The sequence below is a fragment of the Epinephelus lanceolatus genome, chromosome 7 (genome assembly GCF_041903045.1).
Source record: "Epinephelus lanceolatus isolate andai-2023 chromosome 7, ASM4190304v1, whole genome shotgun sequence".
Lineage (NCBI taxonomy): Eukaryota > Metazoa > Chordata > Actinopteri > Perciformes > Serranidae > Epinephelus > Epinephelus lanceolatus.
In genome coordinates this window covers 8,824,220-8,850,196 of record NC_135740.1, presented here as the reverse complement: position 1 = coordinate 8,850,196, position 25,977 = coordinate 8,824,220, and the positions used below count along the sequence as shown (strand labels likewise).

The window sequence follows — 25,977 nt, the reverse complement described above, 5'->3', positions numbered from 1 at the left end:
CGCTCCAGTGTGGAGTGCTAACGGTGACGTGCACCCACAAAGTTAGTGGAAAGAGCGGCGCTGGGGAGGACCAATCACACATTACCAAAATAACGGTAGAGCCAATCGATGAGCAATAGGAGGTTAGAGGCGGGACGTATGGTAGACACCAACGATTGTTAACCCTTTGTGTACCATATTGAGCGGACGCCGACAGCCAGCTCAGACGGACACTTCAGCGTGAGAAATCGGGGGTGTGGCGTGAGAGCGTGTGAAGCCAATCAAATGCGTGTGTCTCACGGCCAATGCATGAGAGGTGGCAGCCCTGCACTGATAACTTGTTTGATTAATGTAGGCTATTTAAATTCCATTAAAATTCCGGTTTTCACGTGTTAGTTTTTCCAGAGCCAACCAATTAAACCAATTCTCTCGTGTAACCAGCAGATGTCACTGTTGTGGTCTTATTCAGCCTATTCCACCCTCCCAGGGAGTTTTGTTAGCATATAGGGGAGACTGGGATGCAGTGTGCAAATCGGAGCTGTTCTTCACATGGGTGGAGTCAAACGCTGAGTGCCACCCTACATTAGCAATTCTGACTGTGTTGGCTGCTAGTTAGCTAACTATTCCCCTGACCTAGTGCTTGGGGTCACAGCAGGCCGCTGGCCAGCAGCAGCAGCTGGGTCTGACCTGTGTAATGACAGCAACACAACTTTGCAGATCCGGCGGGAAGTTGGGGTTTGCTCTGGCTCATTCTCTGAACCCATCGACTGTATTCGGCGTCTGACTTCCGGCAGACGGCGATACAGCCTCTGGGGGCAGACCCCCGATTTTTTGGCATTCCGGTTTGAGGAGGTGAATTTCCGTTTCCGGCTTCCGTTTATATATAAGTAAATATGCTGAACCATTGCGATGGATTCAGAGTTTGCAGTGACGCCAATTATGTTCTGCCTCGTTAGTTCACCGCATGGACCATTTAACCTGGCAACGACTGCAGCCGGCTCAAACGTGATTGGTCAATATCACGCGGACTACAAACAGCCTACAACTGGAAACCAGGGCTCTTCCACTCTTCTTCCGGAGGCAAGATCTCCGGGGTTTGCCTACAGTCTCTACATTCACTTAAGTCTGTATATAGAGACTAGCTCTGGCTGAAGTCAAGTTGCTACAGCTGCTAAATGAAAGAATGTCTCCAAAGCTGTTGTCTGCTGTCCTCTTAGCAAATTGGTCTGATATGTGGGAGTGAGGTGGATGGACCAAGGGGGGCAGTGTGGTTGATTGATTGATTCTGCCCACGTTAAGCACTGCCTGAACTGCACATTGCAGTGACAGGTACTTGGAGTTGGTTGGCTACAAGGCATTGGTTGGCACACAGCTACTTCCTGGTCCTTTGAAGATCACAGCAACAAAAATGCAACATAAAAATGTTAATTTTCTTCACATGCACTCATATACAGTCAGGTCCATAATTATTTGGACAATGATACAGTTGTTGTCATTTTGGCTCTGTACACCACCACAATGGGTTTTAAATGAAACAATGAATACCTGCTTAAAGTGCAGACTCTCAGCTTTCATTTAAGGCTTTTTTCAAAAATGTAGTATGAACCATGTAGGAATGACAACCATTTCTTTACACAGTCCCCCGACTTTAAGGGCTCATAAGTATTTGGACAAACTAACATAATCATCAATTAAACAGTCAGTTTTAATACTTGGTTGCAAATCCTTTACAGTCAATGACTGCCTGAAGTGTTGGACACATAGGCATCATCAGATGCTGGGTTTCTTCCCTGGTGATGCTCTGCCAGCCCTTTACTGCAGCCGTCTGCACTTCCTGCTTGTGTTTTGGGTGTTTTGCCCTCAGTTTTGGCTTCAGCAAGAGAAACACATGCTCAATTGGATTCAGGTCAGATGATATGACTTGGCCATTGCAGAACATTCCACTTCTTTGCCTTAAAAATGTCTTTGGTTGCTTTTGCAATATGCTTCAGGTCAATGTCCATCTGCACTGTGAAGCATCGTCCAATGAGTTTTGAAGCATTTAGTTGAATCTGAACAGATAATGTAGCCCCAAACACTTCAGCTTTCATCCTGCTGCTCTTGTAAGCAAGACAAGACTTCACTAGAGTAAATACAGAGGGTTTATCACAAGATGCAAACCATTGGTTAGCCTTAAAAATGGAAGGCCAGATTAGAGTTTGTCAAAAACCATCTAAAAAGCCTGTACAGTTGTGGAACAGCATACTATGGACAGATAAAACAAAGATCAACTACCAGAATGATGGGAAGACAAGAGAAGGAAGAAGGGAAGGAACTGCTCATGATCCAAAGCACACCACCTCATCAGTGAAGCATGGTGGAGGTACTGTTATGTCATGGCCATGTATGGCTGCCAGTGGAACTGGTTCTCTTGTATTTATTGATGATGTGACTGCTGAGAAGAGCATCAGGATGAATTCTGAAGTGTTTGGGGCTACATTATCTGTTCAGATTCAACCAAATGCTTCAAAACTCATTGGACGATGCTTCACAGTGCAGTTGGACATTGACCTGAAGCATACTGCAAAAGCAACCAAAGACATTTTTAAGGCAAAGAAGTGGAATGTTCTGCAATGGCCAAGTCATATCATCTGACCTGAATCCAACTGAGCATGCGTTTCTCTTGCTGAAGCCAAAACTGAGGGCAAAACACCCAAAACACAAGCAGGAAGTGCAGACGGCTACAGTAAAGGGCTGGCAGAGCATCACCAGGGAAGAAACCCAGCATCTGATGATGCCTATGTGTCCAACACTTCAGGCAGTCATTGACTGTAAAGGATTTGCAACCAAGTATTAAAACTGACTGTTTAATTGATGATTATGTTAGTTTGTCCAAATACTTATGAGCCCTTAAAGTCGGGGGACTGTGTGAAGAAATGGTTGTCATTCCTACACGGTTCATACTACATTTTTGAAAAAAGCCTTAAATGAAAGCTGAGAGTCTGCACTTTAAGCAGGTATTCATTGTTTCATTTAAAACCCATTGTGGTGGTGTACAGAGCCAAAATGATGACAACTGTATCATTGTCCAAATAATTATGGACCTGACTGTACTATGTTAAAACATCTGAAAGTCACTAACTTTTTTGGCAAGGTAACAATTCAGTTTTAAGGTAAAGAAAGTAAAAAAGTAGTCTGTTCACTAAATGTATTATAAAACTGTGTTAGAGATATTGGAAAAGTATTACTTGTGGTCAATAGAAAGATTTGAAAAGTCTGTGATGAGTGATGGCAGCTGGCTAACATAATATCATAACAAAGTTGGATCAAATGTGAGTGGGGTTGGCCGACACACTGACTTTGGGGTTGGTTGGCGTGCATGTAAACCAACTAAGAGTTTAAATGTAACTATATTTTTAAGATATTAAAACAGTTTTGGAAATTTTTGGAAAATTGAATGGTCAATGGCAAATGGTATTCACACTGATGGAATGTTTAAAAATGTTCAGTTTTAAAAATGGATGGATGTTCTATTAAAGGTTCATCTTCTCTGGTTCTTGCTGAATTAAAATGTTTCTATTGGTTGCTTCATTTTTTGTAACTATAGCATTTTAACATGCCAATCAACCCGTAACATGCACAACATGACTTTAATCACAAATCACCTAATTTTTAGAAAACATTTGTGTACATTAAATTTTTTTTTATTTTTTATAGCTGATACCGTAACCTTCCATTTGCTACTTGTTAGATTATTATAACATAAATTATGCCAGAGAAATAGAGGAAAAATGTACCAACCAGCCTCAGTCTGCTCTACAGAAAGGAACAGAACAGTCAGTTTCAATGATATTGGGTTTAAGAACACATTATTTCCAGTCTCCAGACTGGCAGTATGGCAGGCAGACATGCGGTGGCATTGGCAATCTAAATTATCTTATAGTTACTGTATTTTTTACAGTCTTTGTTGTGCCCTATCAGAGCATGGTGTTAATATAAAGCTTCAGTAAAGTAGGCTATGATTGAAAAACTGAAACGCACTAGTTAGCTGCCAACATCTCTGGCTGCCTAGGCAATTATACTTTATACAATCCATCCATCCATCCATCCATCCATCCAAAAACTTTAGGGACTGTTCATTACTTGTTGGGGTAGGGGATGGTGCAAAATGTACGAGGCATGTCAGATAATTTGCTTAAGCACTGGGGAGGGTTTTGTGTTTTTTTTAAATTATTATTATTATTATTAGGGTTGGGAACGATTAACCAATACGACCGGATATCCAGTTTGACAAGAGAGAGGTACGGCTATGTCGGTAGCAGCCTCCTTAATCGATACGAATCAGCCATGAATCCTTAGATGAATCGACTGTAGAGTCATGGATTCGGGTATCGCGAGACTAGCAATCGGTTGACTGGCTTTAACAGTTTGCATCTCGAAAACAACGCGAGAGCCAGCCCGGCGGCATGCTCTGTAGCAGGCATTACTGATAACGATAATGGATGTAAACATCAGCGTCAGCTTGACCGGTGGAGCTGAGGAACAGAAGCTAATGCTGGTTGGATAAACCAGGGAGCAGCCAAGCCGCAGCAGAAACTAAAGGCGAATCCTGCCAGTTGTGGGTTGAATGGGGGGGTCACAGACACAGACAGAAATACGTATTCCTGTCAAATACGGCGGCGCATGATAACGCCTTATTGGCTGGCGACCAAGAAGCCCGGCTCCAGGTCCAAGAAGTCTTCGTCGGTGTCATGACTGCCCAGAAATACCAGCCAAGCCCTGGCAGCACTCAGGTATGTGACGTGTCTGAGGAGAAACGAGCAGTTCACATTTCCACAAACCTCACCGCACTTTAGGGACTGTTCTTTACTTGTCAGAGGAGGAGGGTGGCTGGTTGATTTTTATTTTATTTATTTATTTTATTTTGATCCCCCCCTTATGTTAATCACTTACTCATGTTATTTTTGAAGTATGAGTAAGTCAATAAGTAATTTATTCCACCGAAATATCATTGATGTATTATAGAAAAGTGATTTATCTTTTTATAAATGACAAACACAGAGTGTAGCAAACACAGAGAAATAGTCTGACATGCTATCAGTGATAAGCTGCTAGTCATTACAGTCCATGATAGCAACTAATAACAGGAGATGTCAGATTCTGCCCCTACACTGCATGTTATTATTTTATTCTGATTTATGTTTCTATTTTACAGCGTTATAATAAACTTTATTCCAGACTCAAGTCCATATAAGATACATACAAAAACACAGACAATACCATAAAAACAACACAACAAGTAGGTTTAAAACACTTAAATTTTACTTAAAGTTCACTTCACTTAAAGTTTAAAACTCATTTTTATATTGATCCCATCCAACAAAATGATGTTCATTCAGCAAGTCTTTTTTTGGTCCATGTTTAAAAATAAATACATTTAACATGTGATTTTGTTGTTGTTTGTCTTTTTATTTTATTTTTGCCAGTGCCATACAGCAACAATGCTTGGGGATGTGGTCTTTTACAAATTTGAAAATACTGTAAGAATGTCACTTTTATAGAATTGGCTTCTTTATTTTGTAATGTATGATTAATGTCTACATCAACAAATGTTAACCATAGAATCGTATCGAATCGTATCATTCCTACACTGTATCGAATCGTTCTGTATTAAAAATATATCGTTTTTGAATCGTATCGCAACCCATGTATCTAGATACGTATCGAATCGTCTATCACAGATAGATATTTATTGTGAATACTATGGCAAGCCGTTTTAACATTTAATCGCTAAGTTTGACTATAATTACCATTATGGATATCTATAACGTCATTTTGACTAGTAGTAATGTCATTGTGACTAGTATGAATTTTAATTTAAGATATCTCTAACGTCATTCTGACTAGTCAAAACTGAATTACAGATATCTATAACGTCACTCTGACTAGTCAAAACTGAATTGCAGATATCTATAATGTCATTCTGACTAGTCAAAACTGAATTACAGATATCTATAACGTCACTCTGACTAGTCAAAACTGAATTGCAGATATCTATAATGTCATTCTGACTAGTCAAAACTGAATTACAGATATCTATAACGTCACTCTGACTAGTCAAAACTGAATTGCAGATATCTATAACGTCATTCTGACTAGTCAAAACTGAATTACAGATATCTATGACGTCATTCTGACTAGTCAAAACTGAATTACAGATATCTATAATGTCATTCTGACTAGTCAAAACCACAGTTACAGATATCTGTAATTCAGTTTTGACTAGTAAGATTCAAACTATTTTTGCCATTCATGTGTATGGGGTTTGTCATTATAGATATCTACAATTACATTATGACTATCTATAATTCCAGTTTGAGATATCTACAACGTCATTTTGACTAGTAATAATTCAATTGCGGATATCTACAACGTCATTTTGACTAGTCATAATTCAGTTGCGGATATCTATAACGTCATTTTGACTAGTCATAATTCAGTTGTAGATATCTACAACGTCATTTTGACTAGTCATAATTCAGTTGCGGATATCTACAACGTCATTTTGACTAGTCATAATTCAGTTACAGATATCTACAATGTCATTTTGACTAGTCATAATTCGAATTCAAGATATCTACAACGTCATTCTGACTATCTGAAACTCAATTCAAGATATCTAGAAAGGACCATGTAGATATCTTCAATTGATGATAAAGATATCTTGAACTTGAATTATGACTAGTCAAAATTAAATTGTAGATATCTCAAAGTGGAATTACAGATATCTACAATTCAGTTGCAGATATCCGAAATAACAATTGTAGATATCCGCAACTACATTGGAGATATCTATAATGACAAACCCCATACACATGAATGGCAAAAATAGTTTGAATCTTACTAGTCAAAACTGAATTACAGATATCTGTAATTAGAGTTTTGACTAGTCAAAATCTAATTACAGATATCTTGAATAAGAGTTTTGACTAGGCAAAATTATGTTGCAGATATCAGCAATGAATATCCAGTCTAGCGATTAAATGTTAAAAGAAACGGTTTCTTGTATGAATTTCGACTTTACATTCTTTCCCACGGGACATTGAACACAGCACAACTGAATCTCGCGAGAAAAGACTTCCTCGAACAACATGTACGTGGCTCCCTCACAGCTGAGGACCGGGTGTGTTTACTGGGATAAATTAAGACTTAGATAAATGTACTGTTTGTATAGTGACAATATCTGAACGTTGAATAAATGTCTTCACGCACGCCTTTGAATTTTGACAAAGAGCGGTAGCTGTTCTCGTGAGAGCAGCAGCAGTGGGTTGACGGACAGCTCGTGCAGGAGCGGCTGCTGTTGAAGGCTTTCTCTGCTGATCATCAGCCTGTCTGTCGGTCAGATATGGCGGAGAGCGGGTCTTCGGTTGAATTTTCCGGCTCTCTGACGAGCTCGACTCTTCCGCCGCCGAGGACCCGCATCTTTAAGATCATCGTGATCGGGGACTCTGGTGTCGGGAAGACCTGCCTCACCTACCGCTTCTGTGCCGGGAAGTTCCCCGAGAAGACTGAGGCCACGATCGGGGTGGACTTCAGGGAGAGGCTGGTCGAGATTGACGGCGAGAAAATCAAGGTGGGCACTGAGGTTACTATCAGAAAATCTCTGTAATGATAATGCAGATCTTGTGCCTGAGGATGTCTTGCCTGTTCTGATAGAGAGAACACAGTCATGCAAACACTGTAGGGGCGGAGAGCAAAGGCAGGTAACGTCATAGAAACATAATGAAACAATAAAGCAAAACACTTACATGCAATGTTAGATGTTGCCTCACAGTCAGTACAAGGATCTGTCTATCAACAGTCACACTTGTGGGCCACTGACTGGTTCCATTGCGGCAGTAGAGGGTTAAGTGCCTTGCTCAAGGGCATGTCAATGGTAATATATCAAGGATGGACAAGTGCTACTCATTCACTTTCCTACCTACATTTCTCCTTCTGGTTCACTGATCACTGGCTTTAGGGCAAACTGCTTCTGCCTGGTCACTACCTTTCCAGGCTGTGCCCAGGAACATCCCGAACACAGATAAATAAGTAGATAATACAGGCAGAAGGCAGGGTCTCTGTAGATAAATATACCCCTACACATCTCTAATAGGCTGTAAGTGGTGATTGAGAGGGATTACTTTTGTGTCAGTTGATACATGGTCTTTCTAGAAAAACCCTTCACAGTGTACCTTTAAATTTCCACACTTTTGAATGGAGTTTGGTTTGAAGTTTGCTTAGTTATGTCATGAAAAAGATCAAAACCAACAATGTGTTGTCACTCAATGCAACAGTGTGTGTCATGGCACAAAGCAAAAAGATAAATCAAGTTTGGACACACACAATACTTGCTATTAGAATTAATTAAAGAGACAGTTCACCCCCAAAGTCAAAAATGCACATTTTTCCTCTTACTTGTAGTGCTGTCTGAGATGTCTGCCTCCTTTCCAATATAATGGAATTAGATGGCACTCGGCTTGTGGTGCTCAAAGCACCAAATCACTAAATAAACAAAAATACATTTGAAAAACTCTCAATAGCTACGTCTCTTTCCAGAAATCATGACCCAGTTATTAGAGATAATCCACAGACCTTGTTGTGAGCAGTTTCATGCAGGAACTATTTTCTTGCACCAAATTACACCTGCCAGCCATACTAATGGTGTTCTCCTGGGCCGAGCTGTAACATTAGCTAGCTTAGTGGTGCTAGGTTAGTTAGCAGCAGATGCACGCTTCCTTGTGTGCAGTGATACAGTTGGTGGGCGTAGTTCAGCAGAAAGAAAATAGTTCCTACATGAAACTGCTCACAACAAGGTCTGTGGATTATCTTCAGTAACCGGGTCATGATTTTTGAAAAGAGACATTGCTGTTGAGTTTTTTACATGTGTTTTTTGGCACTTTGACTATCACACGCTGAGTGCCATCTAGTTCCATTATATTAGAGAGAAAGTGGACATCTCTACAGCTGATCTCTCCAACACTCAGCAACTCACACCAAAACAACCAAGACTGATAAATAGTACTACAGGTAAGAAGGAAAATGTGTATTTTTGATTTTGGGGTGGACTGTCCCTTTAATTGCTGGTTGGGTCTTCTAATAGGATTTGATCCATTTCTGCTGATCCATTTCCACACTGTCCCTCTGCAGATCCAGCTGTGGGACACTGCAGGTCAGGAGCGCTTCAGGAAGTCCATGGTGCAGCACTACTACCGCAACGTTCACGCTGTTGTCTTCGTCTATGATGTCACCAATGCTGCCAGCTTCCGCAGCCTCCCAGCCTGGATTGAGGAGTGCAAGCAGCACGCACTGGGCACAGAGGTACCCAGAATCCTGGTTGGAAACAAGTGTGACCTTCAAGACTCTGTGCAAGTGAGCACAGATGTGGCTCAACAGTTTGCGGATGCCCACTCTATGCCTCTGTTTGAGACGTCTGCAAAGAACCCAAGCAGCCAGGGAGAGGGAAACTCTGGTGGAGGAAACAGTGACCACGTTGAGGCTATTTTTATGACGGTTGCCCACAAGCTGAAGTCTCAGAAGCCTCTGGTACTGAGCCAGCCACCTGGGGGATCAGGGGGTACCATCAACCTGAGCGGGAGGAGGGATGATGGGGGAGATCGGACCAGGAGCTGGGGCTGCAGCAGCTGCTGAGGGAGAAAAACAGCAGTGAAGAGGAAGAAGACTTCAGCTCGTGGCTGCACAAGATCCAAGAGATTAAAGACGGGAGGAGCCGAGAAAGGAGTGAAGGTCTGGAAAGGGAGAGTGGATCCAGCAAAATGGCTTCACAATCAGCACAAACACATTAACAAATTCTCCATTAGAAGAGGAAACATTTTTTTCCAATGCCTGTGCTTAACTTTATATATGACTTTCAATGGTTTTGGGGTAGTATTTGCAGTATGACTGTTGTTTTTGAATGCCAATATCTGGCATTGGTTCACAGAAATGATCCTGAACAAGGGGCCAAATTCCAGATTCTAAATCACTTCTTCCTGTTCGATAATAATTTAAGTCCTGATTCTACACTTCTGAAGTTTCAGTTCACTTCTCTTCATGTGCTCTGTGTCCACAGAAAACACAGAGACACAGTGGCATTAATAAATAAGGGATTCTGAGGAGGGAAATGCCATAGAAATGTCGTTCTTTACAGCTTTAGTATGGTGTTATTGGAAAGCAGACTCATTTCTTCATGCAGACTGATGGTGGACATAATAACAGACTTTATAATATAAAACAGTATATTCTGTTTTAATTCAGCTGTGTCATTAAAGGTGCCCTGCTGAGTTTTCATGTTTACATTCAGTGTTTCTCATCAAAACACATTATGTGTATTTTTGAAGCCTAACAAACTTGTTGAATGCATTTCCGTGTTCAAAAAATACTTTCACAGTCAATGTTTTAAATCGGGGATACTCAACTTGCTTTGTCTGGAGGATACTTTTGCGAAATGACAGGAGGCCAGGGGCCAGTCAATAAACAAATATTAATCATATTCATCAGTATATAAAGTCTTTCGACAACTATATTCGACATTTGCTGTCCTCAATGATCTTTGCCAAGAGGCAAATAAAGCCACAGCAGCCCTGTGCAGGTGTATGCAGGGGCGTTTCTAAGATTTGAGGGCATTCAGGGCTTGGCCCGCGCCTATGTCGGGGTCCAGGGGATCCTCTCTTGGCATTCCATTTTAATAAGCAAGCTCTATTGCGGTGCTTTTTTATGCACTCTGACACTTTATTTAAATTCAACGTACAAACAAATTCCCACTGTGAACCAGTTTATTTTCATTGTAAAATAGAAAATGGTCGGCTGGCCACCTGCCGCCTATAACTCGCAGGCAGTATGTTGAGTATCACTGTTTTAAAAACTTTGAAACTATCTATCTAGCAAATAAACTGCTAAATTAATCGCAATATCACCAACAACTTTCAATCATTTATTTAAATCATTAATCTTGCAAAGGTGTGTTTTGCATCAGCAGCGTGCACATGCTAGCAAAGTGCTCATAAAAACATATTGGCTGCTACTATTGTTAACAAACTCCACAGGGTACCTTTAAGTCTGTTTCTTTAAATCCAAAGACCGAAAACCTTTAAAAGAAATGTGGAATTCATTTTGTAATAATGTTCTGTTTGTATCATATGCTTGGCAAGGTCACTTAATTTCAGAGTCGATTAAGGAAAAGTATTAGGTGTAAGAAATATTAATCTTTCATACTGCTGAAGAACAACATTGGGGAAAAACATTAAGTAATCACATCTAGATTTTCACACTTGCGTACTTGGAATCAAAAGGGAATACTCAGTCACTGTCTTTTTGATATTTATTTGAAGTTAGGATTCAAGCGAATCAATGTTTACTAAACTATTCAATGTGGTTGGTCCAGTCAGGTCAGGTCCATGTGATTACTCTGAGAGCTGTGTGTCTGTAGTGCTAGCCCTGCTTGGCAGGCATATTAACAGTAAGCTCTCCAGCTCCATAAGGTTTTGTTCACAGCTTGTTTCTACTGCCCGCAAGTAGCCAAAAAAAGTTACCACAGGTAGAGGCACCTGTTTTTGAGGGATAGCACCTTTTGTCAAACTCAGTTTGTTAGCATGCAGCACCTAAGCTAACACTCTGCAGACTGGCAGCATGTGATGTTGTCATTTAATGGAAAAGGTTAATTTATGCTTCATGTTATACGGTATACAGACACGGACAGAGCCTTTTGTCCGTAGTCTTAACACTGGCAAATACTTGGCTATCGTTCCCTTCCAATTAATACAGGTGAAGGGATGGGTAAAACATTCGCTTCCGATGGCAAAGCAAATTTGCGTCCTAGCATCACATGGAGTTCAACTTTGGCGAACTTTGGTGAAGTTGAAGCCTCAACCATTAGCAAAGGGATACGTGTGGAGGAGATACTGATTGTTATCGTATTTAATCAGTAGTATGATACTGGTCAAAAAATATACAAGCTGCCCCACATGAGAGATGGCACCTGGCTGGCAGTGAGTCAGGAAACAGGAAAAGAAGAAACTGTACCAATAAACAAATGTCATAGTATTTATTAGCAAGCTGGCTAACATTAGCTAAATAGATTTGTTCTGTCCTCTAGTGGATGTATCCATGTCAACATAAAGGATGCATGAATGTCTATTTTCATACGTAATGGGAGTATAAATGAACCTTTAAGGCGAATCCTTTGAATCCCATCTGTTAAACAGGTCTGCTACACATTATGAACCTGTTCTTGAACTCAGTGATGGGACGATGTCACCGGGAGTTTAATGATACAGGATGGAAAGGGAAGATGTTAGAAATTTAGCAAGAATTGCCTTTGTTAGTTGTGTTTGCCTGTTCCCTCTTCTGCATATGAAAGACTCCAAAATAGCCAGATTGTTGAGCACTAGTACTGTGTAGGCTAGCCAGTGAATCAAACAGTGAAAACACATACCTCTCAGTGTGTAAGACTTTGTAGTGTGCACCTCTACATGTACATGGACGCCTATACCCACTACTTATCCTGTATGTAAGCTTGTGATACAATAGTCAGCATGTTGCAAACACCACTGTATGATAAAAGAACACACTGTTTGATAAGCCATGATACCATGATAGTTTGAAGCTTTGTGTCTTAGTGGTTTTGGATGTTTGTTGCGGCCCCAGCTGGTCCTGTGGCTCCTCTGCTGATCACGCTGTACATTGATGTTTATCTGTCAAACCAAACGGCCTTTTCTCAGGACTCACTGTTCAGAGGCTATGCACGCAGATGGGAAGGAAAACAGACACAGGCTGTGCTAGCTGCATCTTTGTGGCTCATCACTGATGTGACAACAGTGGAAGACATCATGTGGGTGTTTTATTGTTTCAGATTCGGTTGCTGCTTTCTTCTGTTCTTCAAGTGTCCTTTGTTTTTGATAACCCCCCCCCCCCCCACCTTCACATCAGGCCCTAATATAACGTCCTCTGCCTTTTCTTCACTACAGCCATGAACAACAGATAATGCTACTGTATCTCTCATTGCAAATGCTCAGAAAGAAAAATCTAAATTGCAGAATGGTATCAAATCACAAAGTGACTAATGAATGAAACTACTGGGGACAAGTAGTTGCAATGGTTTTGTCATGTGTAACCTTGCAATAAATGACCCTGAACATTTCAACATGGAGTCATGTCTCTTTAAAAACACAATGCTCAAAACAGCACAGTCAGGTTTTATTTATTAAATACACATATAACGTCTTACTGGGAACATAGCTCACTTTTACACAGCATACAGGTAATAATGCATTTCATTTCTGACATGTTACATATACAGATATTCAACTTCTTTGGCTACAGAAATCTTTGGTCAAAGAGGAAATAAAGACAGTCTAAAGTTCATGGTCTAATCAAGAGCACAGACGACTCATCTCTCCCCAAAATATCTCTTTACAACATTCCAATCTGATGTCTTCAGTTGAGTCTCGTCCCTCCATCCATCCACAAAAAATAAGAAATGTATTGGCACAACTTCAACGAAATATCATCCATATCTCTGTTTAGGACCAGTCTCTCTAATGTGTGTCAGGTCAGTCTGCTGTACGGAGGCAGTTTGGAAGGACCCTCCTCTTCTTCAGTGGTGCTCCGCTCAGTGGACTGAGCAGGAGAGTTGAAAAGCCTGTCATCACCTCCTGCTGGACACAGACGAGAACTACATCACAGGACTGCCAAACACATGAATACCAGCAGGAGCTATGGGCAAGTATTAGTTTATAGACAACATTAGTTCTTACCTTGCCATGTACAAACCATCTCAGTGTCCCCAGGGTCACACTGAGGAACCAGTGTTTCCTGCACACACACAAACACACACAAGATAAAAAAACATCACATCCTTGGAAAAAGGAAAAAGGCCTGTTCACAAGAGAATCAACAGGATTTATTCAAGTGGAGGCAAAGCAGTACTAATAAGACCACTGAAGTGGAGTTTCTTATTGGAAAGCAATATTCACAAAACAATATTATGGCCTGAATAGAGGTATCTTTGTGATTATGATGTTTGAAGTACACAGTCTGACACGATTACTATAGAGGGCTCAAGGGAGGATGTTTTTCTTTAGGCAAACGCAGAAGTTAGCGCCCCCCTGGTCTCTCTTCAGAAAGCCTTAAGGATTTTTCCATTTTGGATTATTGCAGAAAATAAGCTCTGTGGTAAACAAATGTTTATGATACTTATTATGATTTGTTCAGCAAGATAATCTTTACAAATTGACACCACTTTTATGATTCCTGAAGCCTAAATGAAACTGCTGAAAATAAAAAGCTAACATTAGGCTTTAAACAAACTACACTATGGTCACATGACCTAACATCACCACCAAAACAAGACTGGAAAGCTATGTTCAGCATGATGGCGTTCTGTAGTCTCATTTAGCCACTTGCTAGCAACCGCCTTCTTTAAGACCTAACATCTTCAAAATTCACAAGTCAGGTATTTACTGACGTAGTTTATGTTTAGGAAAAAACGCGCAAGTCTCTTGAGCTTGTGTTAACCACAGACCTTATTTTAGGCATCTAACCAAAAATCTAAAGACCTCAAGACAAAGGAACCGGAACTGCTAAAACTCATTTCCAGGTTTTCGGACTCATACCTGAAGCACTCTTTTGACTCTCTGCTAAACCCTTTCTCTAAACAGCAACTGTCCTATCCTAGCTTAACATTAGTAGGCACGGCTGGCCTAATGCTAATGTAGTGTTACTTCAAAGGCCAAGCAGCACATCATCAGCAAACTAAATTATTTTGTGGGGTTACAGATCGCGTTAGAAGAAACCTCATCCAAGAGAGGATGGTTGGCTAACTAGCTCTGTACTGCAAGTACAAAAATGTTATTGTTTTTTATCGTGTTTTATTTCCCCTTATTACATTTACTGTATGCACCAAACGCCAATGCAAATTCCTTGTAAGGGAAAAACCTACATAGTATTAAATCTTTTTCTGATTCTGATTGCTACTCTGTTTTTGAGTCATGCAGCTTTACCACAATAACATATATGTAGCCATCGTGTGTGTATGTTGAGGATTGTAGTTTTAACATGACGAAGCTGGCAACAGTGTACAACTAACTCATAGAGCTAATATTAGCTTAATTAGTCAGCTAGCTACAGCTGATGCAAGCCGCCAGTGACAATTTAAATTTCAGCAGATAAAACCAACAGTCGCTGGCTAGAAATGAAAAGCTGCTTTTTCTACCTCTGTCTGAAATCAAGACTCCATTGTTTCAAAATTACTAAGATTTTTTTGCAGTATATCTGCCACCATTATCAGTGGAAATGACATGTGTGCCTCGGAGAGCAGAAAGTTTGATGGGCAGCAACAGTAACTGGGAGAAGCAGGCTTTAGCAAAGGGTTGATACAGTACATCAAAAGTGAAAAATTTGATTTTTTTTTTTGTCATTTTAAAGCTATTTGTGGTGACTGTCTTCTTCCTTACCAATCCCGTTCTGGCATCGTAGCAGCCACAGCTGGGAAGACTACGGCAGCCCACATAGGCGATGAGAGAAGAGAGAACCAGGCCGATGGTGCAGGTCAGCAGTATGGTGGCGTTGGCCCCTTTCACCATCCGATGAAGCACAAACGTCTGAGCAGAGAGACAAAGAATGGATGGATCCTGTATTACGTAGGCATAGCAGTGATGTTGTCGCACACAGATTTCAGTCTTGGCCACTTTAGAATGAAAATACAGACAGTACTTATTGACCCTCATGCCGACAAGAAGTCCAGTGTAGTTTTTTAATCCACAAAACTTGTTCGGAGTATTGGAGGATAACAGGTAGCTGGATTATTCCATACACTTGAAGTGCATGGAACCCACGTCCAAAATCATTTTGAAAATGTAATAAAACTCTGCTAATGCATTTCAACAACGTCAGAACGGCTCGTCCGTCATAATCCAAGTGCCCTGAAGCGGCAGCATGCAAAATTGACTTGGAAAGACATAATTTACTCCACTTTTAGAGCATAATTTCTCACTGTGGTCAGTTAGCCTGCAACTCGCGAGACTCGAGAACAAAATGTCTCTGAACATTCTCGAGTCTCACACAAGTTGCCATGTAAACACAGCACGCCTGTCATTTCAAAATGATTTTGGACGTGGGTTCCATGCACTTCAAGTGTAGCTGTTATCCTCCAATACCCCGAACAAGTTTTGTGGATTAAAAAACTACAGTGGACTTCTTGTCGGCATGAGGGTCAGTAAGTACTGTCTGTATTTTCATTCTAAAGTGGCCATTTCCTTTAAGCATTTTAGCATTGCTCTTTCATAAAGCTTAAGGACTTGCAAGAGACTGATTTTTAAAAATAATGGCTTAAATGGAAAGAGCACAGACTGATATCTTTATCTCTAATGTGGGTTGAGTTCCACTAATGCTAGATCCCTTCCCATAATGCAATTTGAAAGTGTCTTTCATCAGAATCTCTGATCCTGAGAAACACCTGTATTTAAACCTCCATACCCCCAGTTTGTAGCGCAGGCTTTCTGTAGTTAATCTATACTGAGATAACCCTGATGACATCATCAGGGTTATTTTCTCAGACTCGACAAAGCTCCTCCAGAGTCGATGAAGACATTATGTGTATTAAATTTGTTTGCCACGTTAACAATGTAATAACACTGATGAGAAATTAGAAGCACCTATGTCAAAAATAGAAAAAATATAGTTATTTAATTTATTTCCTGATTTAAACTCAACTCCATTTAAACTCCCTCATTAAAGACACATGGGTAATGCAATGTCGTTCTGCTGTGGACTCCTTACACCTCAACAATTAACTGAACTGTGGTCTTCACAGTGACTATCAAGCTGAATCACTACCTTTGACAATAAAAGAAAAAAAAACTTTCTTAGAGCATTTTGACTTGTCACAGCAAGAAAATCTAATAACATTAACACAGGCTCCATTCAATACCAGTGCCTGAACACTATTAATTTCACTTATTACACACGTGTTAACCAGGTCTGCTGTGAGGAAGGTAATCATCATTCACCAAATAAACAGTGGGTATCACTTAAAGGAAATCTTTTGTGGTAGTGCATCAACACATGCGTGTGTATTCGTGTGTGTGTGTGTGTATGTGTTTGCATGTGTGTGGTGGTTACCACTTGAGGACTGTCGTGGTGGTGGAAGACATCTTCATCCTCTTCACCGTAGGTAAGTGTCAGACAGGAGTAACCTGATATAAACACTGCCGCCACGCAGGAGAGTCCTGCTGCTACCACCATCACACTCACCTGCAGGGACAGGACGACAAGCTCAAGACAAGAAAATGACACTCTGTATGTGTAAGTAAGAGACAGAGAGGGAGACAGAGAACCCTATTTGTCTGACTGGCATATAAAAAAACGTCAAATATAAAAAGGGCAAAGGTTCAATCTGTGGTTTAGCCTCCATCTAACTATTTATAATACTGACTAAATAATATCTTGTGAGTCACTGTTCTGATTTAATTTGTCCCAGAACATTGGGTTTATTTAGGGACACTTGGGAGTTTGGGTTGTAACCTCAAAAGGGGGATAGGGGCCAAGAGGAGTAATCTCTAAGGATGGGCCTTTAAAGCAAATATTAAATTATCAGTATAAAGTACTCGCAAAATAAATAAATAAATAAATCTAACATGATAATAAGGTCTAAAATGAACACCAAAGCAAAATTAAATATTAGCTATGATACGCAAGTTTAACCTAACATAGCTTGCATAGCACTTTTATTTTATTTACTTTGTCAAAATACTTTCAAACATGACTCTTATGCCTGGTCGCCATTCTGCCTGTCATATCAGATCAAGTGATGAAAACTTTTTAAACTCACTGATATCGGTAATGGCCTCTAAAATCCAGTATCAGTCGGGCTATAGTGTCAAATTCTGTTTCCCTTTAAAAAATGTTCCCTATAGCCTTGGACTCCATGATAAGGGCATATTTTTGGCTCCACTTTGGTGTCACAGAGGTAGAACGCTGCCATATTTAGTGTTTTTGACTTGATGCATACGTTCCCATAGGAGGAATATTACAGGTAAGAGATCGACACGCTAAAAAGAGTTCTTGTAAATAAATAAGATTTTCTATGATATCATGTAGGAATATACTCAGAAGCATAACAGCAAGTTCCATGCCCAATGCAAAAGCAGCGTCTGTGGGCCCCTCGCCCTTCCTCTCTTGATCCACGTCTCTCTCACGCACCTTTTGAATTTTGATTTTTTTACAAAGTCAATTTGCTGTCTCCCCCGTTCCTCTATTTTTTTCTTGGGGAAATACATTAAAGTGTATGTTGTTGCTTCAGCAGCATATTTTTTTTAATTTAATTTATTTATTTTTTTTAAATAACAGGGACAGTACATATTAATAGACACTTGCATGTAAATATGTAGGGATTGTAGCCATTGGCTAATTTCCATCCTTTGTCCCTGGGCAGGTTGATGTTCATGTACACTCAATAAAACAGAGATACAATAGCAATAAAAGGTGAAAAATACAATGACATTAAAGGGCCAGTATGTAAAATGGGTTGAAAACCGTTGGAAACAGTGACATCAGTGGTCAAATTCTAGATTGCAGGACTCACTCGCTCACCCCTCCCGTCGGGTAAATGACGGTGGCCTCGTAGGGACAAAAAGCCTTGCGCACAAGTTTTTCAGGAGTAGGTCTATCTAGCGACGAGGTGAATGTTTATTTAGAAATCTAAACCATGTTACGATATTGTAATGAATCCCTCACGAGCAGGAGACCAGAGGAGCGTTCGGGAAAAAGGCCAGTTTATTTGAGCACTCCAGAAACTCTGGTAACACTCCACTCCATCCCAAACTCTGACTCTTCTGGCGTAACAGACACACTTCATAACTTTACACACATACTTGTTTACCATACTAAGTGGGGACAGACCCCCCTCCCCTCTCTGCTCCGCCAATCTCCAGCCAACACACTGACTGACAGCGTAGCCGGTAAACAGAGCTCAGCTGTTTATTTAGCCTAGCAATATCTCCGGACTATAGTAGCTGCAATGGACGACTTTGAACGCGATTTTGAAGAGTTTCTTGTAGCGGACACAGACCCAGAGCCATACCTGTTTGAGCCGGAGCATACAGATGAGGAACTCCATGTGTTTGATGCTGAGCGGGTGAGAAGAGAGGCTGAATGCACAGAATGGGATTCGGTGCTACTGCTACCATCGTTGGGGAGATATATCATCATGAGGAAAAGCGCCGCAGAGAGTGCATCACAAGGAGTGAAGTTGCATCTTCTTTTCCTCGCAGATGACGGTTCGGGTTCATTCTCTCCTGTTGCGTGGTAAGTGTGGTCCATTCGCAAACTTTATAACTAAAAAAACTTTTCACTACTCTCTATCAACGAACTACTAACACTCTGCTGTTTCTTCCTCCTTCTTCCTTCCTTCCGCTGTCTTCGTTGGTTCATTTATACACGCGAAACGCGTTCTCTGGCTGGCTGGATTGTCCGCTCGGTCTGCCGTACATACATGGCGGCACAAGATGGCGACCTCTCTAAAGCAAGGCCCTTGACATATATATATATATATATATATATATATATATATATATATATATATATATATATATATATATATATATATATATACATACACAGTACAGGCCAAAAGTTTGGACACACCTTCTCATTCAATGCGTTTTCTTTATTTTCATGACTATTTACATTGTAGATTCTCACTGAAGGCATCAAAACTATGAATGAACACATGTGGAGTTATGTACTTAACAAAAAAAGGTGAAATAACTGAAAACATGTTTTATATTCTAGTTTCTTCAAAACAGCCACCCTTTGCTCTGATTACTGCTTTGCACACTCTTGGCATTCTCTCCATGAGCTTCAAGAGGTAGTCACCTGAAATGGTTTTCCAACAGTCTTGAAGGAGTTCCCAGAGGTGTTTAGCACTTGTTGGCCCCTTTGCCTTCACTCTGCGGTCCAGCTCACCCCAAACCATCTCGATTGGGTTCAGGTCCGGTGACTGTGGAGGCCAGGTCATCTGCCGCAGCACTCCATCACTCTCCTTCTTGGTCAAATAGCCCTTACACAGCCTGGAGGTGTGTTTGGGGTCATTGTCCTGTTGAAAAATAAATGATCGTCCAACTAAACGCAAACCGGATGGGATGGCATGTCGCTGCAGGATGCTGTGGTAGCCATGCTGGTTCAGTGTGCCTTCAATTTTGAATAAATCCCCAACAGTGTCACCAGCAAAACACCCCCACACCATCACACCTCCTCCTCCATGCTTCACAGTGGGAACCAGGCATGTGGAATCCATCCGTTCACCTTTTCTGCGTCTCACAAAGACACGGCGGTTGGAACCAAAGATCTCAAATTTGGACTCATCAGACCAAAGCACAGATTTCCACTGGTCTAATGTCCATTCCTTGTGTTTCTTGGCCCAAACAAATCTCTTCTGCTTGTTGCCTCTCCTTAGCAGTGGTTTCCTAGCAGCTATTTGACCATGAAGGCCTGATTCGCGCAGTCTCCTCTTAACAGTTGTTCTAGAGATGGGTCTGCTGCTAGAACTCTGTTCATCTGGTCTCTGATCTGAGCTGCTGTTAACTTGCGATTTCTGAGGCTGGTGACTCGGATGAACTTATCCTCAGAAGCAGACGTGACTCTTGGTCTTCCTTTCCTGGGTCGGTCCTCATGTGTGCCAGTTTCCTTGTAGCGCTTGATGGTTTTTGCGACTCCACTTGGGGACACATTTAAAGTTTTTGCAATTTTCCGGACTGACTGACCTTCATTTCTTAAAGTAATGATGGCCACTGGTTTTTCTTTAGTTAGCTGATTGGTTCTTGCCATAATATGAATTTTAACAGTTGTCCAATAGGGCTGTCGGCTGTGTATTAACCTGACTTCTGCACAACACAACTGATGGTCCCAACCCCAATGATAAAGCAAGAAATTCCACTAATTAACCCTGATAAGGCACACCTGTGAAGTGGAAACCATTTCAGGTGACTACCTCTTGAAGCTCATCAAGAGAATGCCAAGAGTGTGCAAAGCAGTAATCAGAGCAAAGGGTGGCTATTTTGAAGAAACTAGAATATAAAACATGTTTTCAGTTATTTCACCTTTTTTTGTTAAGTACATAACTCCACATGTGTTCATTCATAGTTTTGATGCCTTCAGTGAGAATCTACAATGTAAATAGTCATGAAAATAAAGAAAACGCATTGAATGAGAAGGTGTGTCCAAACTTTTGGCCTGTACTGTATATATATAAAAGCATAATTATAAGGCTACGAAAACCAAACGAATTTTATTTTATAGCGATCATACACTTGTATAAACATATTAATGGGTAGAATATTCAGATTCAGATTCAGATTGACAATAAACCATGCCATATATTACACACTGGCCCTTTAAGACAGACAATAAACCATGTCACTCATAACAGACCAGAATAAAGTGACCATAGGAATATGGATTATCAAGTGTTAAAGTGCTAGATTGCTAAAGTGCTTAAGTTTTGAAGTGCTGTTGTATATTGCACGTTGCCCTATTGCACATATTCTGCACACACAGATGTGTGTGTGCAGGTGTTATTGCACAGGTTAGCATACATAGGTAAAATTATGTATGCACTATTTCACAGAATTTGCATACATAATAAATGTATGTAAGCATACAAGGTCACTAGACTGGCTTGTCACCAGCAACATCCCTGACAACTAAACAGATACACAAAGAACAATACAAATATCATTTACACTCAGTACACATGACAATACAGCATATCCAATGACTTTTACGATTCATTGTGATTGCAGCTTTGATTCTCCAATAACCACATTTTTAGATGCTTAGTGAAAGATGTAAGGGTTGATAAGTCACGTATGTCACTTGGTATCGTGTTCCATGAGTGAGACGCTCGATATGAAAAAACTGACCTGCCCAACTGCCCAAAAACACTTTTCCTGAAAGGGACCAGACAGTCACCTCTAGACCCTACTCTGGTAGTGGTATGGTAGTCACTCACTTGCCTCTAGCTGTTTATAGGGACAAATCCTACTGCAGGGGTGGACTAAACCATTTTGCACCTTTAAGTGTTGAGAGGGGAAATAAAAAATTGCAAAAACAATCATTGCATGCTTTTCAAGCCCTCTACCCTCCCAACTGCGACCCTAGGTTATCAATCCCACTTTCCCCCCCTACTACGACGCCCCTGAATATTGTTGAATATTGTGATGGTGAAACAAGTTCTGGGAAATGGCAGGAAATCTCTCACACACACACACACACACACACACACACACACGCACACACACACACACACACACAGAAAGTTAGGTATGATGATTGTCTGAGGAGGAGTATAAAAATGTTTGGTGAACTGCTCTACAGGGCTGTCTCATTGTTGGAAGTTGTGTCCACAATAAAATATCCCGCAAGGCTGCAAGATCGATCCTTTGTCATCAAGTCTTTAACAACAACTACAGGTGCAGTGTTCTGAAAGGGTGGCATAAAGACTATTTCAAGCAAGATACAGATTAAGACAGTATCATTTATACTGATATAAGGTCAGGTTGCGTTACATAACGCTGTTCTTCAGAAAAGCCATGCCTGTGTGCATCTCTCCTCTCTCATTCTCTCTGCACAGCTCCGCCCCACTCACTCACTCGTAAGTTCTCCAGCAGCACTAAAACACTGTTTAATCTGTCTGTTAACTAGTCTACAATGTGACATCAGTCTATATGTTGCAGGTCCTACCCTACATCAGTCTGTGAGGTGAATGAAATGACTGCAGCAGCAGCACACGTGCAGTACAGCGCTGTGCTACATGTGTGGGAGACAGAGCTGCCTGATTTTATCAGGTGAGTGTTAGTTTGTGTGTGAGATGGATCACAGCGCATCACCTTTCTTCTTGGTAGCTGTAGTCTATTGTGTGACACTGAGACAGCGCCTGGATGCAGGCGACAGATGTGTTTAATAAAATGCAGCGACAACACAGACGTATCATATACAAGACGTATATAAGGAGGACAAAGTGTCTCTCGCTCTTTCCCTCCCTCTGCCTCTCTGTCGATGCTGTGTGCATAAATAAGATTATTAACCTAAATAAACAAAAATATTTCAATCATTTTCCAGCACTAGATTAATTTGAAAATTTGCCATGGAAAATGACTTTTTAAACTTCCCCCACAAAGATTTTTAATTTGTCAAACTACATTTTAAGCCTTCTTGATATTTTTATACTCATGCTATTGTTTTGTGTCCTGTGCTACAAACCTTTAAACCTCTATAGTTCCAGTGATATGTGCAAAAAGTTAACGTACAGTCCTGCTATTTACTTTATACCATTTTTCATTACATGTTGTGCAGCTGTACGGGGAACTGTTTCCAGTAAAGTGCTTGTGACATCTCATATGTGATTTTGACTTGCAAATGAACATGTGGCCCTTTTCGTAAACAACACCAATATATACATCTTGTATCGCCATTCAGCCTGAAAATATCAAGATATGAATTTCTGTCCATATCGCCCAGCTCTATGTTCTATTATGTATATATGAAAAATCAAAAAGAACTTGCAAATCACAAAGGAACATAAACCATAAAGAGGCCATTGGGAAAGAAACTCACCTTGCCTTGAAAAATAGCCCACATATAGAGACAAGAAGAGTCGAAGAAACCATCTCACTTACCAGTCTTGAGTTTTTCCTCTGGGAGGCAAACAGCGCCAGCACACCTGGAGAGGCCATGACCTAAAAGGAAGTGAGACTAATGTCCTCAGTGAACTGACACACAAGCAGCAGGCAGACAAAGGCCAGTGTCAGCAGCTTCAGCAGGTTATTGATATGAGAGCTAAAATGTTCTAAGCTCCTGTATATCCCATAATCTCCTACATGAGGTTCACACCAAACTCCATTCAGTATTCAGGAAATTAAATGTTGCTTTATCAACAAACCTTTGTCAGATAAAGATAAATATAGATCTTAAACATCTGTAAAACATGTTCTACAGATTTACTGTTACACATGAAGGTGAAACCTGCTGTCACTAACTCATGATACCACTTATGACTGCAGAGTTTGTGTGTCTCACCAGTCCTCCCCACACCGGGGTCCTGGTGGTACTCAGTGGGGTATCCTTGCGGAAAACAGCGTCCATGAAGCCACACACCACACAAAGAGCCGCACAAGCCACCTGGAGGACACCGAGAACGAGCACGCTCCTCTGGTTGAAAACGAAGTACCTGTATCGGTCCATTTCCAGGTGTTTACCCGCTAGAAAGTCCCCTGATACCGGTGCGTCCCTCTCCACGGCCAACGGTGAAGTTCAGCTCGTGGGTGAAACTTCAAGTTAGCTCAATGCTCACTGTGGTTTTGAGGGTTTTCTTTGTCAGAAACATTAGTCCGGGTGGTGACAACTGAGACAAATGTTTCTGAAAACTAAAACATTGTTTTCTTTTCAGAAAGCCTTTCTCACAGCAGCTCTCTCCAGTGGTGTGTATCTTCCGGTCTGCGGGCTGCTCTCACTCAAGTTTATCCATTAACCTGGCTGACCAGCAGCAGGTGGTGACTGACAGGGACTTTGCTGCCCAGGGTGCTGACTCTCAGGCTGTCAGGCCCCGCCCCCTCCTCCTGCGTTAGGCAACGGATTGTTTTGTGCCCTCAAACAAAAAAGTTAAACAATTTCTGCTTCTAAACCTGTTCTAGCTCTATATGACCTGTAGAATAGGTTACATTACATTGGCCTGTGTGATGTTAGCATGTTACTTCAGGATACTTACCTGTAATATTAGCACGTGAACCCAGAACTGTTAAGGGACTACATAAAGAAGTGCAGTGCACCTTACTTTTGAGAGGGAAGGAGGTGGTGCAAAAGGGGGGAGGCACTTCAATTATTTTTTAATCATTGTGGAGGGACTTATATTTTCACATTTGGCTTAGGGGAGGGACATTCAACTTGAAAATGGTCGCATTTTGTATTTCTTAAACATACACTCAAAACCTGCAGGTGGGTTTTCATTAACAAAAAATTAAAATTACACCATTTATCATAGCAAGAAACTATGAAATATGGTTATTTATAGTGAAGGGAGGGTCATGCATCCCAGTCACTTAGAGAGACTGAAGGAAAAATATTTGTAGCTCCAGGGAGGGTCATGATATTAAGAGAAATGAAGGTACACCCCTGCTCTGATAAGTGAAGTACAAGCCCTAATAAATGGTAGCTTGAAACCTTCAGTCAGCCAAATTCAAGTTTGGCTGACTGAAGTTCACCTCTGTATCACCAGATGTAGGCCATGAAAAGCATTCATGAAATATGAAATTATAGCCTACTAACTTTGGATTCAAGCTACTTAGCATTTAGCAATGCAGTAATTTACTTTAAGATGTCTTTTCTCATACACTATTAGCTCTCATTTTGATCCTCAAATCTCAAAATACTTGCAGGAACTAGGAACTTCCCTTTAAAATCACTAAAAAATGTAGTTGGACACTTTGTCTTTTACAAACACCCAATCTATGCAAGTGCAATGTTTTATTTTTTTTTATATTAATGGCATCATAGTTTCATCACAATGCTGTATTATTTGCTGATATCACACAGTCTACAAAGATACGATTTTGTGTCAATTCAATTCAAGGGCCTGCAATCAAAATGAGCTGTTATCAGTAAATATCCTCATTGTCTTTTTCTTTGTTCCTTGTCATTATCTGCCTGGTGCTAGACTGTTGAATGTTTGGGAAGTAGGTGTAGTTGGACAGATATGGCGACACAGATGTGCCATTGGAATTTCAAAATAAAGGTGTATCTTACAATGATACGTGTAAATGACATTTTTGACTTTGCATTGATAGTATTGGATTGTTGGTCATTGAATTGATATATCACTTTAGGTTGATGTGTCATTACATCCCTAAATACTACACTATCTTTATAAAATAAATACAAAAAATACACATAAACTAATTGCAATATTGACAAATGAGGCATGTGAATTGA

General features: G+C 40.6%; 2 protein-coding genes across 3 annotated transcripts; one reads left to right on the top strand and one right to left on the bottom strand.

Annotated features, from left to right (window-relative positions):
- The first annotated feature begins 7,073 nt into the window (after positions 1-7,073).
- On the top strand, positions 7,074-12,012 carry rab33ba (RAB33B, member RAS oncogene family a). Its single transcript, XM_033633379.2, has 2 exons — positions 7,074-7,591; positions 9,148-12,012. The coding sequence occupies exons 1-2, from the start codon at positions 7,364-7,366 to the stop codon at positions 9,646-9,648; spliced, it is 729 nt and encodes a 242-aa protein (XP_033489270.1). The 5' UTR covers positions 7,074-7,363; the 3' UTR covers positions 9,649-12,012.
- Positions 12,013-13,173: 1,161 nt separating this feature from the next.
- On the bottom strand, positions 13,174-24,536 carry LOC117261131 (uncharacterized). 2 transcript variants are annotated; one of them, XM_033633380.2, is made up of 6 exons: positions 24,070-24,536; positions 23,670-23,729; positions 17,116-17,247; positions 15,450-15,596; positions 13,752-13,809; positions 13,174-13,652 (listed from the first exon to the last, which is right to left on the bottom strand). In XM_033633380.2, the coding sequence occupies exons 1-6, from the start codon at positions 24,232-24,234 to the stop codon at positions 13,543-13,545; spliced, it is 672 nt and encodes a 223-aa protein (XP_033489271.1). In that variant the 5' UTR covers positions 24,235-24,536; the 3' UTR covers positions 13,174-13,542. The 2 variants fall into 2 exon arrangements, with proteins under 2 accessions (XP_033489271.1, XP_033489272.1); XM_033633381.2 differs by having other exon boundaries at positions 13,174-13,649.
- Between the last annotated feature and the right edge of the window lie 1,441 nt (positions 24,537-25,977).